General features: G+C 66.2%; 1 protein-coding gene and 1 long non-coding RNA gene across 3 annotated transcripts in view; both read left to right on the plus strand.

Annotated features, from left to right (window-relative positions):
* The window catches only part of PACS2 (phosphofurin acidic cluster sorting protein 2), a 53,671-nt gene extending 39,637 nt beyond the window's left edge, over positions 1-14,034 (plus strand). For both annotated transcript variants that reach the window (XM_042990745.1, XM_042990746.1), the window contains exons 10-24: positions 727-817; positions 1,151-1,225; positions 2,469-2,611; positions 3,462-3,594; positions 3,847-3,951; positions 4,108-4,214; positions 4,669-4,823; positions 5,252-5,362; positions 5,662-5,770; positions 9,774-9,816; positions 10,948-10,990; positions 11,173-11,308; positions 12,142-12,368; positions 12,591-12,704; positions 13,366-14,034. In XM_042990745.1, the coding sequence (XP_042846679.1) occupies positions 727-817; positions 1,151-1,225; positions 2,469-2,611; positions 3,462-3,594; positions 3,847-3,951; positions 4,108-4,214; positions 4,669-4,823; positions 5,252-5,362; positions 5,662-5,770; positions 9,774-9,816; positions 10,948-10,990; positions 11,173-11,308; positions 12,142-12,368; positions 12,591-12,704; positions 13,366-13,484 (1,711 nt within the window). In that variant the 3' untranslated portion in view covers positions 13,485-14,034. The remainder of the gene's footprint in view (positions 1-726; positions 818-1,150; positions 1,226-2,468; positions 2,612-3,461; positions 3,595-3,846; positions 3,952-4,107; positions 4,215-4,668; positions 4,824-5,251; positions 5,363-5,661; positions 5,771-9,773; positions 9,817-10,947; positions 10,991-11,172; positions 11,309-12,141; positions 12,369-12,590; positions 12,705-13,365) is intronic.
* Positions 14,035-15,079: 1,045 nt separating this feature from the next.
* LOC107180836 lies at positions 15,080-16,298 on the plus strand. Its single transcript, XR_001511567.2, has 2 exons — positions 15,080-15,171; positions 15,393-16,298. It is a non-coding gene; the product is annotated as an uncharacterized LOC107180836 (long non-coding RNA).
* The last annotated feature ends 216 nt before the right edge of the window (positions 16,299-16,514 follow it).

The raw sequence follows: 16,514 nt of genomic DNA on the forward strand, positions 1-16,514 counted from the left end.
GGGTGCAGGCCAGGAGGGGGCAGGGCAGGACCAGGGATGAGGTCCTGGGCTGTGGGTGTCAGGCCAGGAGAGGGCGGGGCTCGGGGGCGAGGTCCTGGGCTGTGGGTGTCGGGCCAGGAGGGGGCGGGGCTCGGGGGCGAGGTCCTGGGCTGTGGGTGTCGGGCCAGGAGGGGGCGGGGCTCGGGGGCGAGGTCCTGGGCTGTGGGTGTCGGGCCAGGAGGGGGCGGGGCTCGGGGGCGAGGTCCTGGGCTGTGGGTGTCGGGCCAGGAGGGGGCGGGGCTCGGGGGCGAGGTCCTGGGCTGTGGGTGTCGGGCCAGGAGGGGGCGGGGCTCGGGGGCGAGGTCCTGGGCTGTGGGTGTCGGGCCAGGAGGGGGCGGGGCTCGGGGGCGAGGTCCTGGGCTGTGGGTGTCGGGCCAGGAGGGGGCGGGGCTCGGGGGCGAGGTCCTGGGCTGTGGGTGTCGGGCCAGGAGGGGGCGGGGCTCGGGGGCGAGGTCCTGGGCTGTGGGTGTCGGGCCAGGAGGGGGCAGGGCTCGGGGGCGAGGTCCTGGGCTGTGGGTGTCAGAGCCAGTGGAGGAGCTGATGTGGGCCGCAGGGCAACCTCTCCTGGGCTGTGGTTCCCTTGCCCCATCCCAGCCCTGTGTGGCCGCCAGACCCCAGGGCACAGTGGCTGAGCCTTCAGCCTGGGGAGGGTCCTGGAGGGTGACCTGTCTCCGTCCCCACGCCCAGGCCCTACTTCGAAGGGCTGTCACACTCCAGCTCGCAGACGGAAATCGGGAGCGTCCACAGCGTCCGGAGCCACAAGGAGCCCCCGAGTCCGGTGAGCAGGCTGGACGTGGCAGTGCCCACCCTTGATGGGAGCACAGACCGCGGGTGGGCCTTCCAGGGTTTCCCGTCTCTGATCCCTCAGGGTGTTGCTTACACACCAGTGTCAGACCAGCCCAGAGCTAACCGTGCTCCTGGGTCTGCGTGTGGCTGGAATCTCCCTGCCTGATGCCAGGTGACTGTCACGGGGTGACCTGAGCCTTCAGTCTAAGGAAGCCCTGGCCAGTCTTCACAGGCTGCCCCCCAATCCCAGATCCCCCTGGCCAGAGGTGAGCCAGCCTCCGTGCCCACCATTAAATATGCCCTGATTCCCATCTGGTCCACACAGGCTGATGTGCCTGAGAAGACCCGGGCCCTGGGAGTCAAGCAGCCGAGTGACAGCGTCTCTGACACGGTGACCCACGTGAGCAGGCCCAGAGCACGTTCATTTGTGCAAGCACAGAGTCCACCAACACACTGTCTCTAGGGGTCTGAGCCCGCGGGGCAGGGCTCGACACTCAGGTCCTTACCTTACACCCCAGGGTGTGGTCAGGGCCCCTTGGATTCACCCCCACCCTGGGGGATGGCCAGGGTTCCCCTGGATTCACCCCCACCCTGGGGGATGGTCAGGGATCCCTGGATTTACCCCTACCCTGGGGGATGGTCGGGGCTCCCCTGGATTCACCCCCACCCTGGGGGATGGTCAGGGCTCCCCTGGATTCACCCCCACCCTGGGGGGTGGTCAGGGATCCCTGGATTTACCCCTACCCTGGGGGATGGTCGGGGCTCCCCTGGATTCACCCCCACCCTGGGGGATGGTCGGGGCTCCCCTGGATTCACCCCCACCCTGGGGGATGGTCGGGGCTCCCCTGGATTCACCCCCACCCTGGGGGATGGTCGGGGCTCCCCTGGATTCACCCCCACCCTGGGGGATGGTCGGGGCTCCCCTGGATTCACCCCCACCCTGGGGGATGGTCAAGCCTCCCCTGGATTCACCCCCACCCTGGGGGATGGTCGGGGCTCCTCTGGATTCACCCCCACCCTGGGAGATGGTCGGGGCTCCCCTGGATTCACCCCCACCCTGGGGGATGGTCAGGGATCCCTGGATTCACCCCCACCCTGGGGGATGCTCAGGGATCCCCTGGATTCACCCCCATCTCAGGGGACTTTCAGGACTCTCCTGGATTTATCCCCAGGCAGAGGATCAGTCAGGGTTCCCCTGATTTGCTTCGATCCTGGGTGACAATCAGGGCCCCCTGGATTCACCTCTACCCTCAGGGGACGGTCAGGACCCCCCAGATCACTGGGGACAGTGCGTGTCCCCCTGCTTTGCTGTCAGCATAAATACTGTGAACGCTGGGTGGCCCCTGTTCTCTCATGGAGGTTCTCAAGGAAGATGTCTGGGACCAGAGGGCAGGTTTTAGGGAGATTTGGAGGAGGTTTGGTGCTGGTCTCCCCAGCAGCTGAGACCAGGAGCCCTGTGGTTGGATGTGGGGGTCAGCTCGGCTCCCCAGGCCAGCGTGTCCATACCATGTGCAGAAAGTTGCGAACCCAAAAAAGGCCCAGACACCTCCACCCAAACCAGGGACTTGCCGAGTGTGAGGCCGGCCCTCGGGAGGCCCCCACAGGGTGCGCATTCCCAACGAGCCTCCTTCTCTGCACATCAGAGCACCCCCGCCCCTGGGGAGCAGCCTGCACAGCCGGAGGACAGCCCGGAGGTGGAGACCTCCGCCCTGGACATGTTCACCGAGAAGCTGCCGCCCAGCGGGCGGATCACCAAGACGGAGTCCCTCGTCATCCCCTCCACCAGGTGACAGCATGCCCTGGGGAGGCCGTTGGCCGGGCATTGCATTGCCCACGTGGGCTGGTGTGGTGGGCAGGGCCCCGTCTGACCAGATGAGAGTCACTTAGAAGCACAGAGATCTCGGCCCACCCGGGGGTCCACAGTGGACCCCTTGCACCCTGTCTGCAGCCAGCAGTCCTGCTGGGGCTGAGGTGTGGTTCCTGTGGCCGTCTCACGTTTTCTGCCACCTGTACCTTGTGGACCTGTGTGACACCAGATGCTGGTGTGGGAGGGGGTGCCCAGTGCCATCAAGCTCAGGAGCCCCCAGATAGTGGCTCCAGGTCCAACACTGGAGCCCCGGGGAGGGGGGGGGCCTGGACCCTGCCTCTCAGAGCCATCGAAGTGGGGGTCTGAGTTGCAGCTTTGCATGGGAAGACACTCTCACAGGCTGTCTCACCTGCCCCCCCCACCACCTTGGTCAGTCTGGGGGTCGTCTCTGTGCCCCTCCCTGTGATGTGCCCTTCCTCACCTTGGGCACCTAGCCGAACTCCCAGCCGCGGTCGGCCTTGTGCCTGCACCACGGCCAGAACCCCCGTTCCCACCCCAGGACGTCCCTCTGCAGGGCGGCCAGGCCCCGGAGGGACAGCGGGGCTGCTGTGGTGCCCCCACCCCTTCTCTGCTTGCACACGTTTAATCGGGCCTCATGCCGGGTTTAAAGCACGTGCGTGTGTGCTCGTGGCCTCCACACTCACCCCACAGATGAGCCCCTCGCCCGCCACCCGCCCCACGTGAATCCACCACAGTCCCACCGCTGAGAGCCCCCTTCCCTGGGCAGTGAGCGCGTGGGCCTGCCCCAGCCTGTCCTGGTCCCCCACAGGTCCGAGGTGAAGCAGGCTGGCCGCCGGGGCCGCAGCACATCCCTGAAGGAGCGGCAGCCGGCCCGGCCACAGAACGAGCGGGCCAACAGCCTGGACAACGAGCGCTGCCCGGACACGAGGAGCCAGCTGCAGGTGCGTCTCCAGGAGAGGCCACGGACACCTCCGACCCCCCCGGGCCGGGCAGCTCGAGGGCGGGATCTGACCGACCCGCGGTGTCTACAGCCCAGTGACCTCTGTCCAGAGCAGAGCCAGGTTCCTGAGCAGGAACGGGACCGGGCTGTCCTTCCTCCCCCTTCCAGGGTGGCCGCTGGGGCAGGGGTCAGCTGGGTGGGCGACGGGACGCGGCGCCCTTCCCACCTGGTGTGGACGGGCCTGTGTCTGCAGATCCCCAGGAAGACCGTGTACGACCAGCTAAACCACATCCTCATTTCTGACGACCAGCTACCTGAAAACATCATTCTCGTCAACACCTCCGACTGGCAGGGGCAGGTGGGGAGGGGCGCTGTCCTTTCTGGGGGGGGGGGAGCAGGGGGCGGGGGTGTCCTCCCTGCTGGGGCGGAGAGCATGTCCCCAGTCCTTGCGAGGGGTGGAGCTGACAGCGAGTGTGGGTGGAGCTCTGAGGCTCCGCCCGCCCCTCGCTCCCAGTTCCTGTCGGAAGTCCTGCAGAGACACGCGCTCCCCGTGGTGTGCACGTGCTCCGCGGCTGACGTGCAGGCGGCCTTCAGCACCATCGTCTCTCGGATACAGAGATAGTGAGTCCAGCTGCCACACGTGTGGCAGCCGGGTGTCTGTCGGGGTCCCTGCGCCCCAGCCTTGCCTGTGGCTCTGCCCTGGGGGCTGCGGGCGGGTTCCAGATGTGCCCGCCCACGGGCTCCCCACGGCCCCATCCTCTGTCCAGATCTGGGCGCTGGTGGGAGTTCCTGCGGTGCAGGGGGGCTCCTGGCAGAGACCCACCGTCGGGGGCCTCCTGGGTGTGGCCAGCAGGCCCCCCCCCCCCGCCCAGGGGGCACGGTGCTCCTGCTGTCTGGGGGTCCTGGGTGTCGCGCCCCCCCCCCCGGGGCGCAGGGGGCACGGTGCTCCCTTCGTCCTGAGCGGTGTGTGCCCGGGGCCCTGGGGACACCCCTCGGGCGCAGCGAGGTGGTCCTGGCAGCAGGGACGGCGCCCTGAGGCCTCTGTCCCCTCTGTGTCCTGCCCTCGGGGCCTCAGCTGCAACTGCAACTCCCAGCCCCCGACCCCCGTGAAGATCGCCGTGGCGGGCGCGCAGCATTACCTCAGCGCCGTGCTGCGGCTCTTCGTGGAGCAGCTGTCCCACAAGACGCCCGACTGGCTGGGCTACATGCGCTTCCTCATCATCCCGCTGGGTGAGGGGCTCGCGGGCGGGCTGGGTCCTCATCGTCCCGCTGGGTGGGGGGCTCGCGGACGCCGTGGGGGGCGATGCGCCACACGCGCCCCTCTCGTGCCGGCCCCGCACGTGCCTCGCGCGATGCTGTCGTCACAGATAGGGTGGGGGTGGTCACGAGGCCTTTTACGTCATCAAACCCTGGGTGACCGCACTCTTCGTTTTTGCTTACGCGATTTCGTTTTATGACCAAATCCGTAAGCGTCAGCGCGTCGGAAAGTGCTGGATCCTGGGGGGAGACTCATTGGCGCCCGAGCCCCGCTTGTGGTCTGCAGGACGCCCCCCGGCCCGTGGGGAGGGCTCTGGTGGGGCCGCACGGCACGTCTGTCCGGGTGGAGGCCGCAGACTCCGTGGCCTGACCTCCCCCCCCCTCCACCCCGTGGCTCGCAGGCTCCCACCCTGTGGCCAGGTACCTGGGCTCCGTGGACTACCGCTACAACAACTTCTTCCAGGACCTGGCCTGGAAAGACCTGTTCAACAAGCTGGAGGCCCAGAGCGCCGGTGAGGCCCGGGGTGAGGGTGAGCTGGCGGGTGAGGCCTCGAGGCCTCCCCGCCCCCGCCGCGCCTCTGTGGGAAGCAGCTGGGTGCCCTGCTCTGTCCACCTGGGCCCGGGGCGGGGGCTCCTGGGGACCTGGAGCGGCCTTGCTGCCCTTGCCCGGGACCCCTTGAGCGGGGAGGGCAGAGGGCCCCCTCTGGCGCCCTCAGCATGGCCACTGCTCCTGGGCCGGGCCCGGGGCAGACAGGTGGAGCGGGGGGAGAGGCGCGGCACCCCACGGACCCTGCCCGGCTTCCTCCTGCAGCGCAGGACACGCCAGACATCGTGTCGAGGATCACGCAGTACATCGCGGGTGCCAACTGCGCCCACCAGTTGCCCATCGCGGAGGCCATGCTGACCTACAAGCAGAAGAGGTACCTCGTGGGGCCCCGGGCCGGGCAGGCCGTGGCCGGGGCTGGAGGCGGAGGGTGGGTACCGGTGCACCCGGCTCCACGCCGCAGACACGGGCCGCCGTGGCTGCGGCTCTCGGCCCCCCGGGCAGCACGCCCGGGGCTCCTCGGGGTGGCCTTCAGGGACCAACCCGGCTGGGCTTGGGGGAGGCCTCGGGTGGGCCCGGCAGCCCCAGGCCCTCCTCCGTATCGGTCAGAAGAAGGCAGTCTGGTGTTTTCCATCTCGTATGTTGGAATTTCTCACCGTGAAGGGTCAGAGGCGGCGGTCACGCCGCCCAGCCCTAGCAGCGACCTGCTTGCTGGAACACAGGCACAGGCTCCTTCGACTGCCCGGCTTCCCGGCCGGCAGACGGTTCTCGCCCTGCCCCGGGGCAGGACGCCGGGCAGCAGTGGGCGCTGGGGCTGAGGGCGGGCAGAGGTCTGGCTGCCAGGCCCAAGTGGGCGAGGGCCAGGGCCCGGGAGGTGGGGAGGTGGGCTGCAGGGCGGGCCCCGCAGACCGCAGCGTCTCTGCCGGTGTCCGAGGGGCGCGGGACGGCCCTCCCGAGGGGTCCGCCCGCAGCTCCGGCTCTTCCTGAGCGAGGGCCGTGCCGTCCCCAAGCTGCACCTGCAGGCACGTCCTGTCCCTCAGCACAGTAACGTGTCTGTGTTTTCTCTCTTGGTGGCTTTCTGAAAAGGAAAAAGAACTTTCATTTTGACTTTACCCTCAGGTACCGCTGTCCCTGGGTCTGCACCCCGTCCCCTGTCCCCAGGCTGGTCTTTAGGGCTGTTTAGCAGCATGAGCAGGTGGGGTGCGTCACTTACCCTCCAGCCACCTCTCTGTGGGCCGGGGAGGGGCGGCGCCTTGCCAGGCAGGGCCCCCCAGCTGGGCAGCAGGCAGGTGGCCGCCCCCACCCCGGTCAGGACTTTGCTCTCGGGCCCCCACCCGGTTGAAGGAACCAAGACATCGGGCTGGACAGGCTTTCCTCTGTCCGTTTCAGTCCAGAGTCTGAGCTGAAGACGTGGCCACGTTTAGCCCCTCAGTGAGCGTCTGTGTTTCTGAAGCCACGCTGGCCCCACCTCTCAAATTAGAGGCAGGTGCATGGGGTACCACCACGAGACACTGTCCACTGATGCCACATCGGCCGCATGCGGGCCTCCTTATCGGCTCAGTGTATTTGTGAACCTGGCTCGTGGGCTCCCCCCGTCCCCCGCAAGGACAGCATGAATGCTGATCCTGCAGGCGGGGTGTCCAGGCAGAAGGGTGGGGGGCCTGCCCTGGGGTGGCACGCACTCGGAGCCTCGCCCTGGCCTGGGCCCCGGGGCTGCGGACAGCACAGAGGGTTTCCCAGCCGACTCTTGTGGCTGAACTGGACGGGTGGCCAGACCACTAAGACCCCCTATGTGCAATGAAGGGCTTCCCCCCCACCCCCAGGTGGCTCCACCCTCTGAAAACCTGCACGTTGGGAGCCAAACACCGGGACCTGCCTAGAGCTGCCATTTCATTTGGGGCCCCCTTTCCTGTCCTGGCGGCCTGCCTGCCAGGTCCCTCCCCTGGGACCCTGTTCCCACCCCGGGTCTTGGGTTCTTTCTCTCCTGGGAAAGCCCAGCCAGGGCAGGGTCATCGGGCTCTAGGCAGCGCTCCTGCTGAACCCCGAGACAGACCAGGAGGAGGGGTCTGAGCCCCCACGTTGTCCTGCTAAACAAGCCTTTGTGACTAAAGAAAGGCCAGCCGCGGTGTGCCTGCCGACCGCCGCAGAAGCCCGCAGCCTGCTTCGCTGCCTGGCCACAGCGTCTCGTCTCTCCCACGCTGGCTCCTCTGAGCCTCAAGCCAGGGCTTTAGGGAACCCTGGCCCTCGTCCCGTGCCTTCTGCCCCCACCTGTGCGTCACAGTGGTGACACCGGCACCTGGGGTGGGGGCTCCAGACACCCTGGGTGGAGCCCCGTGAAGGCCCAGTGTGTTGGCCACCCTCAGAGCCCAGGACCAGGGGGTCAGCAGATGGTGACAGAGAACAGATGGGTCAGGAGACCAGCAGCAGGTGCGCGGTGGGCATGGCCCTCGGGGCCTGTCTCCACTTGCCCCTTGTGAGAACACCTGCACGGACGGTCTACACAGCACCCAGTCCGTGGCCTATGGTCAGACCACAAAGGCTGTGTGTGGCCCGGGAGGCTCCCTCAGGGCACCGGGGTAGGGAACGCCCAGCGCCCCATGTCCTCAGCACCCCTCAGCTCTGTGCCCCCAGTGTCCTGTTGAGGCACGTTTTGTGGTCTCATGAGCCAGACCCAGGGGCCCTCACCACAGAGGCACACGCGTGTTCGTCTGTGTCCCGAGTTTAGGCAAGCCGGTGTCACCCCTGTCGCGCTGGGCGCCTGTCAAGTGCTGAGTGTTGTCTGCATGGCCCAGCGGCTCAGCTTGGCTTCTCAGAGTCCAGCAACATCCCTGTGTGGCCGTGCTTCCTGTCCGCCCCTGCAGGCCTCTGTCTGCCTTCCCTGCGTGCTGCTCATGGGGAGGGTCCTGGGGCCCTGTGGGGCAGAGCCTCCCCCACACCGGGCTGGGGACCCCCTGAGGACCCTGTCTTGCGCCCTCTCGCATGCGAAAGCCGGCCGGGCACAGGGTTCGAATTGCTGTTCTCTGAAATGGATAAACTCTATTCCCCTTAGGTCAGAAAGGCTGGGGATTTGGTCATTTCAGTGGGACGGCCCGAATCTGTAGGTTCTTTTGTCCAGAGACGTCTGCCGGGCCTCCTTCGGAGGCGTGATGGGCGATGCTGGGGCGGAGGCCCCCGTGTCCAGGTGGTGCCCAGGGGCCTGCCGGCTGCTGTCCCCTCACGCGGGTGCCAGGCCGCAGGGAGGGGGCAGCGGCTCCTGCCGGGACCGCCTTGGGCGCCGTGCGTGCATTCCGTGCTGGCCCCGGTGCATGTCTAGTGGAGAGTGCTGGCCAGGTACGGGCTTCTGTCCCCACATGGGCGGGCTGGAGAGCCTGCCATCTGCAGGGACTTCTCCTGAATGGCCCTGTGCCCGGGGACCCCTTCTGGCCAGCACCTTGGGCACAGCTTTCTGAGGGTGAGCTCTGAGATTTGGGGATGTGAGACTGAAGCAGAGCTGGGAGGATGGCCCGGAGAGGCAAGGAGGCCGCAGGAGGGACAGGAGGCCCGGGACTGGGCCTGCCCTGTGGGTCTTCCCCAGGCCAGGAGACGCTCTTAGAGGCCAAGTGCACCTGGTGGCCAAGCCCTCCCCGGGGAGAGCAACTCAGGCTGCAGCCCAGGCCCCGAGGTGGAGGCCTGTCATCCAAATGCCCGGTACAGAAATGGGCGGCAGGACGGGTGCCCGCCTGGGCCACGGAAGACAGAAGGGAGTCCACATCCCCTTGGCTTCTGCCCTCCTCTCCCCGAGGGCCCTGGGACATGGCTGCCTTCACCGAGGATGGGCTGTGACCAGCGATCTCAGGGAAGCCGTGTGGCACCTCCTCTGCCACCAGTGCTGGCTAGCCTCCGACCACAGCATGGCCCTGAAGCCTCAGTCTCCCCTTCTGGCTGCTCTTGGGGTGTCGCTCTGTCAGAGCACGGTGTGTGCAGGCCAGAGGCCTGGGACCCGCCGCTGCCCCAGTCTCCTCTCTCTAGTTGCCCTGGACTTTACCCGGACTATCTGGAGAAAACCTAGACACCCCGGCTGTGGTCACCCCCAGTGTTGGAGGAAGACCAGTGTCCAGGGCGGGGTTGGGGGGGGGGTGTCCCGGGACACACGTGGGAAACCTCTGTCTGGGGGCCCAGCCGGAATGCAGGCCCTCGGGGCACCAGTCACCTGGGATGGACAACAGATTCCCCCAGGAAGCTGGGCTCCCATGGAGCTCCCTGCTGGCCTCTTGACCTTAGGTGCAGAGAGATGACCCTGGGGTCGGAGGTCGGGCCGCTGCAGGGACAGGTGTGGGTGTGGTGCGGGCACTGCCAGCCACACCGAGAGAGGAGTAACTGTGTGTTTCTTGTGTTCTTAGCCCTGACGAGGAATCTTCACAAAAGTTCATCCCCTTTGTAGGGGTGAGTACTTCTCTGCTGGGATGCTTGCACTACCTTTAAGTTCCAGAACCTTCTTCACCAATTTGAGCAGAGGATTCCTTAAAATCTGCCCCCCAGCCCTCTTAAAGCTTCTTGTTTTCTTCCTGTGTGGAGCAGGGCTGGGCCGTGAGCTCTCTGACCTGTGCACGCAGACAGCTCACCTAGAGGCGAGGAGGGGCCAATTCTCGGCACTGACTGGGCACGAGGCCTGTGTCAGACTCGGCTGTGGGTGGGTGCCCCAGGAGGGGCAGAAGGATGCTTCTGTCCCTCAGGAGCTGTGGGACGGGGCCTGCCTCCACGCCAGGCTGCTCAGTGGGGATTGCGGTGTGTGTGAATCGGGAAGTTCACTTCCTATGCGCCGGCCGGGCCATGCCACGCTTCACGGCCTCTTACCTCCCCGTGTGGCCCCTGGCCCAGGCACCTGCTGCGAGAGCCAGGGGCAGACAGGGCCCAGGCGCAGCAGGCCAGCAGGCCGTGGTTTTACCCTGGCCAGGCGTCAGGGCCACTGCCGACCCTCCTGGGAGGGAAGGAGTCCAGCCGGTCTTGGGGAACCTTCTGTAGTGACGGGCAGGCCCCCCCTGTGGACACTTAAAACACCGTTGTGTAACCGAGGCACGAGTCCCCGCTTAACGTGACTCCTGACTCCCGCGCTGGTTGGCCCGCACGGCCGTCTGGAATGGCATCTGTCTGACCGGGTGCCCGGGGCAGGCCCCAGGGCGGCCTCTGCCCCTCGCTGGGCAGGGGTTCCGCATACCAGTGCCCGGGTCTCACCAACCTCTGGGCCAGGCTGGCCACACATGCACACAGTTTGCTGAGGGCCGGAGTGTGGAGCCTGTGCCCCCTACCCCCGGGTGGCGGGATGGCCACGGAGGGGTACCGCAGCTCTGTGGAGTCTCCCCAGCACACCCATGCCATGGGAGGGTCCTGTGCCGCGGACAGGAAGAACTGGGTCACTGCCACACCCCAGGAGCTCCCAGAGAGGGTGGGGCAGGACGCAGTGGCCGGGCGGCGGAGGGAGGACGGCACTGGGCCTTCGTCTGGAGCCCTGGCACTGACAGTCGGGCTGGCCGACGATCTGGTACTGCTGCCAGCCAGCGTCCCGTTGCCTTTTAGGTGGTGAAGGTTGGAATCGTGGAACCGTCCTCAGCCACATCAGGTGACCCCACGCTCCCTGCCCTCGGGGCCAGGAAGGGGAGGGACGCCCCACCGTGGGAGGCCCGGCGGCTCCTCTCCAGCTCGGGGTCTCCCACCTCCCCGCACGGGCCCTCCCCGGCCCCTGGGGCTGCCCTGGGGAAAGAGACACAGGGGCACTCAAGGCTGCCCAACTTCTTCCCAAAGGTGACTCGGATGACGCAGCCCCCTCGGGCTCCAGCGTGCTCTCGTCCACCCCGCCGTCCACGTCTCCCGCGGCCAAGGAGGCCTCCCCTACCCCGCCTTCCTCCCCGTCAGTGAGCGGGGGCCTGTCCTCCCCCAGGTAAACGTGGCCGTGCCACACAGGTGCCCCGCCCCACCCGATCTGAGAGCACCCCCGATGGCCAGAGAATGCGGACAATCGCTCCCGGCCGCTGGCCGCACCTCCGGGATGCCAGGAAGCCTGAGGGTCTGGCCAGAGGGTGGGCTCAGAACAGCCTCTGGGAAGACACGGGCTTGCTTGGGATCGGGTGCCCCGTGAGGTAGGGGCAGCGCAGGCCCTGGCCTGGTATGTCCCCCCCAGCCCTCGTGGCGCCAGGGACCGAAACCACACCGAGTAAGTGAGTGGGGGGTGCTCCGCATGCACGGGGCAGGGGGGGTCGGGGAAGATGTGGCTGGATGTGGGTCCCTGTAGGGACTAGAGCGTGGGGTGTTCAGCAGCTCTCCCGGCCGCCCTGGGCTCTCTCTTGAGTAGAACTCACCCAAACAAAACTTGAGGGGTCTGAGGATGTCCTCACACCCACGTGGGTCACAGGGTCACAGGGCTGCTCCCAGCTCCCACGGCTGGGGGGCGGGGGCACACCTCAGCTGAGGCTGGTTGACCTTGGCCCTCTAGACTCAAAGGGGTGGCTTGAGAGGGCAGACGGGTGGCGGACCCAGGCGCCCCTGGGTGACCTCAGCACGGCCGCTGTGCCCGCCCGCAAGGCCCAGACTGGGCTCTCCCAAGAGCCCAGGGAATGGACCACAGTGGGCTCCAGGACTGGGGCTCCACTCTGCTGGGCGCCCACTGCGGGTCGTCCCCCCCGCATTGAGCGGCACGGACGCCAGCTGGCACCTCCTCGCCCGTGCCGGCCACCGAGCCAGGACAGAGGAGTGAGGCCCCCTCTGCTTTCGCAGCCAGGGCGTCGGCGCCGAGCTGATGGGGCTGCAGGTGGATTACTGGACAGCAGCCCCGCCCGCAGACAGGAAGAGAGAGGTGGAGAAGAAGGACCTGCCGGCCACCAAAAACACGCTCAAGTGCACCTTCCGGTCTCTCCAGGTCAGCAGGCTGCCCGGCAGCGGCGAGGCTGTGGCCACGCCTGCCATGTCCATGACCGTGGTCACCAAGGAGAAGAACAAGAAGGGTGAGGTGGGGGTGGCAGGCTGACCGTCGGGGTAGTCGGAGGGGCAGCCCTGCAGGTCCCGAGGTCACCACGGGTCTGGGGGCCGCGCCAACCACAGCCACAGCCAGAGGCTACCTGGGCGGGTGGGAGGGCTGGTGGCCATGGCCACTGTGGAATGTGGGTGGCTCGGGGAGGCCGGGCTCCGAGGGCTGTGGCTGAGCCCTGCAGCCCTTTCCCTCCTAGTGATGTTTCTGCCCAAGAAAACCAAGGACAAGGATGTGGAGTCCAAGAGCCAGTGCATCGAGGGTATCAGCCGCCTGATCTGCACGGCCAAGCACCAGCAGAACATGCTGAGGGGTGAGTGCTTGGCGAGGGGGCGGGGCGGCGGGAGGCTCTCAGGACTCGTGAGAGGTCACCTGTCCACGTGTCCTTCCTTCAGAGGGGAACCCGCGGGGAGTCAGGTCCTTGACCCAAGGTCCCATCGGTCCTGTCTAAAGTATGAAAGTGAACCAGGGAAGGCTGAAGTGTTCTTGAAAATTCACCTCTGGAAACGCTTTCGTTTTGCCATGAAATGCGTATCACACGTTCGGATAAAGCACTTGTGTGCGGAGAAGAGCTTTTTAAATTCTATTCTCAGAAATGATTTCTCAGTCCTTTCTGTTCTCTTAAGAGATTGATTTGTGTATCTCAGACTTTTTATAGAAGATACTCTGCAGCTAATTAATTCAGCATATGGAGCCCGGAACGGTTTTCTCTCCAGGAGCTCCAGTCTGACGACCACTGTGGTCCAGAACTGCCCTGCCTTCCTCTGTTGCTTTTCTGCTTTTAGAGCACGGCGTTTTAATCCGTTTTGCAGACCCCAGCCAGGGCGGAGGGGCTGTGGAAGAGCAGGTCCTCGCGGTCAGGGAGAAGCTGGGCACCGCTGGTGGCTGCGGGGGGGGGGGGGTCCCCCGGTGGCTCCCCCAGCCCTGTCCTGGGGCGTGCTGGGCAGATGGGTCAGGCGGTCCTGTCCCCACAGTCCTCATCGACGGTGTGGAGTGGAATGACGTCAAGTTCTTCCAGCTGGCGGCCCAGTGGTCCTCCCACGTCAAGCACTTCCCTATCTGCATCTTCGGACACTCCAAGTCCGCCTGCTAGCCCCACCCCGGAGCCCTGGACGGCGCGCGCCAGGAGGGCCCAGCTGCTTTTCTGTTAACATTTCAGTTTACTACGGAGACACTTAAAAACACAAAGAGAAACAGTCTTAAGTATGAATGTGCTCTCAACCTGGAAACTCACGGGGAGGCTCCCCACCGGGGCCTGGTAACTGCCCTGCTCGATAACCAGATGTGCCGGCGGGGTGGGAGGTCAGGCGGACAGCGCTGAGCTCTGAGAATCACGAAAGGTGTGTTTTGGCCTCAGGACCTCCCAAGCCCCCCCCCCCCCCAGCGAGAAGGGTCCTCACCTTCGCGTCCTGTCCTTCCTGAAAGCCAGGACTGCTTCCTCAGGGAGCTGGGGTCAGGCGGGCAGCGCGCAGATCCACGGGCTGCCTACGGGCCCAGACACGGAGCTGGGTGGCCAGAGGCTGGAGGCCAGACAGCCCGGGCCTGGGCCCAGCCGCCCACTAGGCGGGAGACGCCCCAGCACCGCCCACTTGTGGTTCCCAATAAACTCCAGCCTCGCGGGCAGTGGGGGTTTTCTAGTAGCAGATATTTTTAATGCTTTTAAATACACGTTACAAGGTAGCTGCCAAAGGGACATTGCTCTTCTGACGTCCCAGCGGCCCCCGGGGGCTGGGGCGGAGCCAGCCAGCGCTGTCGCTGTCGCTGTCGCGTGTCCTAGCCCCCCCCCGTCTAGAGCACCCGCCTCGCCCCCCCCCCCCCCCCCGCCACTCTCCCTCTGGCTGTTCTCGAGCTGTCACTACGCTTCTGCTGGTTGCCCCTGCCCCAAACTCGGCAAGCACAGTGGCCCCGAAGTTGGCCCCAGCCCACTCAGCCGCCTCCTCCCGCCCAGCCCCCTGGGCCCACCTGCCGGCTGAGGGGTGTCTGGGCCCACGCCCACTTCTGTGGCCAGCAAGAGCTCAGGTAGCACAGCCTGAGCACAGGCGCCAAGCCCACTGGAGCCGTAGGTACCGCTGGGAGTACCCCGAAGAGGCAGGGAGCCCCGGCTTCTCTGCGCCAAGCCCCCTAGAGTGAGGGTCTGGGTCTGAGTCCCACCCTGGGTGGTAGCCTTGCCCCCTGCCTTCCCATGCGGCAGGAAAGGGACACCCTGACCTGCAGCCAGAGTCCAGCCCAGTGTCCACAGGAAGAGCCCACCAGTTCCCATCCGTTGGCAGCTGTGGCTCCGGGACCCTGCGGTAGCCCACCCACGGCGCCATGCAGGCTGTGCTCGGAAAACAGTGCCCGTGGCACAGGCAGGTATGACCCTGGGGGAGTGAGGTGGCCCACTCTCCTTACCTGTGACCTACCGGCTTCCTTCCTCCCCCAAGGCAGGAAGGGGTCCCTGGGCTAGCTGGGAAACAGGACAGGGCCTGACCTTGTGTGTGGCCCCGCCTCAGGGTTGCCTGCGGGCCGAGGACCTTCCCCAGGATGGCCCGAACTCCTCCTCTGACAGCACTGGGGACCAGGCTGACCCCTGGCTCAGAAGGACCAGGGTTGGAGGCTGGCCACTGAGCCCAGCGCCTCAGGCAGCCTGTGCCCGTGCCACATGTCTGCCAGCAGCCATCCTCAGAAGCGGGCCCTGCGACCGTGAGCCTCGCTGGTCTTGCTCCCACCACGGGGCCTCAGGGCCTTGGGTTCCCTAAGGCTCCTTTCCAGAGGTCAAACTCTGTAGGAAGGAGGTACAGGTGAGGCTCCTGACATAGCTTCTAGCCCCAAAGCTTGCTTTCCACCCCGTCGTGGGACCCTCCCCCCCAAATGTGCCTCCCCATCCCCTTCTGCAGCTGCGTCCTCGTGCACACGGGAGGGCACGCAGCGCCCCCACCCTATGCCGCTGGGCCTACAGAGCCCGGTTGCCGTCTGTCCTGTGCCTAAGTGCTATGGGGCTCACCCGCCACACTGTCCCCAGGGCCCAGGAGGTCACACAGACAGCCCCAGCCACCGTGACTCTCTCAGAGACCTGTGCCTCGGTTTTCCTATTGGTCACATGCGCCCTGCCTACCTCATGGAGCTGTTCTGAGGACCCACGTGAAAGCACTTTGTCCCTCAAAGGAAGATGACACAGAAGCCAAAGCCATCTGTGACCGAGTCAGCGCAGCTGCAAGCACACGGAGGGCGGTGTGGGGTGCGAGGCATGCGGGTCCTGGGCAGGAGCAGCCGCCAGTCGCCACCGGGCAAGGCCAGGTGGGGGCCAGCCACCACCCTCCAGCCTGGCCCACTGCTTCCTCTCTCCTCCCACATCAGCAGCCCTGGGGGGCCATCTCCTCAGGGCTTGCGGGCCAGCATCCTGAGTCAGTGTCGTCATGGCTGCAGCTCGGGGAGGGTCCCCGGTTGGCACTGTGCTCACTCCCAGACGGGAAGACCTGGCCACTCTCTGGGGTCTGGCCTTTGCCCTGGGGCAGATTCCTCCTTAGGAGACAGGGCCACCTGCTTCTGTGGGCCAGCCGCCTGACCTGAGCTTGTCCCTCACCGCCTTCCCCAGACCCGCCCCCCATGGGTTGAGGGAGACCGCGTCCCCACATGTCACCTGCCTGGCCTTGGTTGCCACCGCCGGGTCCCAACCTGTAGGCCAAGGGGTGCCCCTCTACGTTTCTGCAGACCCCCATCCATCGTCGTGCATTATTTAGTCTCTAGGATGTACGTGTTGCTAGGGTTTGTTTTTTTTTTTTTCTTTTTAAATGAAACACAGGATTAATGTAAATAACCTTTTTGGGGAATAGATTCTAATCTGTCACGTATGTGACCACGTGGACTATTTTAAGGTGCTGATGCAAAACACTAATAAACCTGGGGAGCAACCCCAGGCCTTCCCACGCCTGCTGTGTGATTCCTCCCGGGCCGCCCGCGCGCCCCAGGCCCCGTCCCGAGGGCCGCCAGGGAGGTGGGGGCGCCGCCTGGGACCCAGGAGGGGACAGAGCCTGTGGCCCGAACGGCCGGGGCCCGGGGAGGGCTCCGGCCGAGGAGCCCCGAGCTCCGAGCGGCGCCTCGGACACGCCCCAAGGGCGGAGGAGGGCAGCATCTGCGAGACCAC

This window comes from Panthera tigris, chromosome B3 (genome assembly GCF_018350195.1).
Source record: "Panthera tigris isolate Pti1 chromosome B3, P.tigris_Pti1_mat1.1, whole genome shotgun sequence".
Lineage (NCBI taxonomy): Eukaryota > Metazoa > Chordata > Mammalia > Carnivora > Felidae > Panthera > Panthera tigris.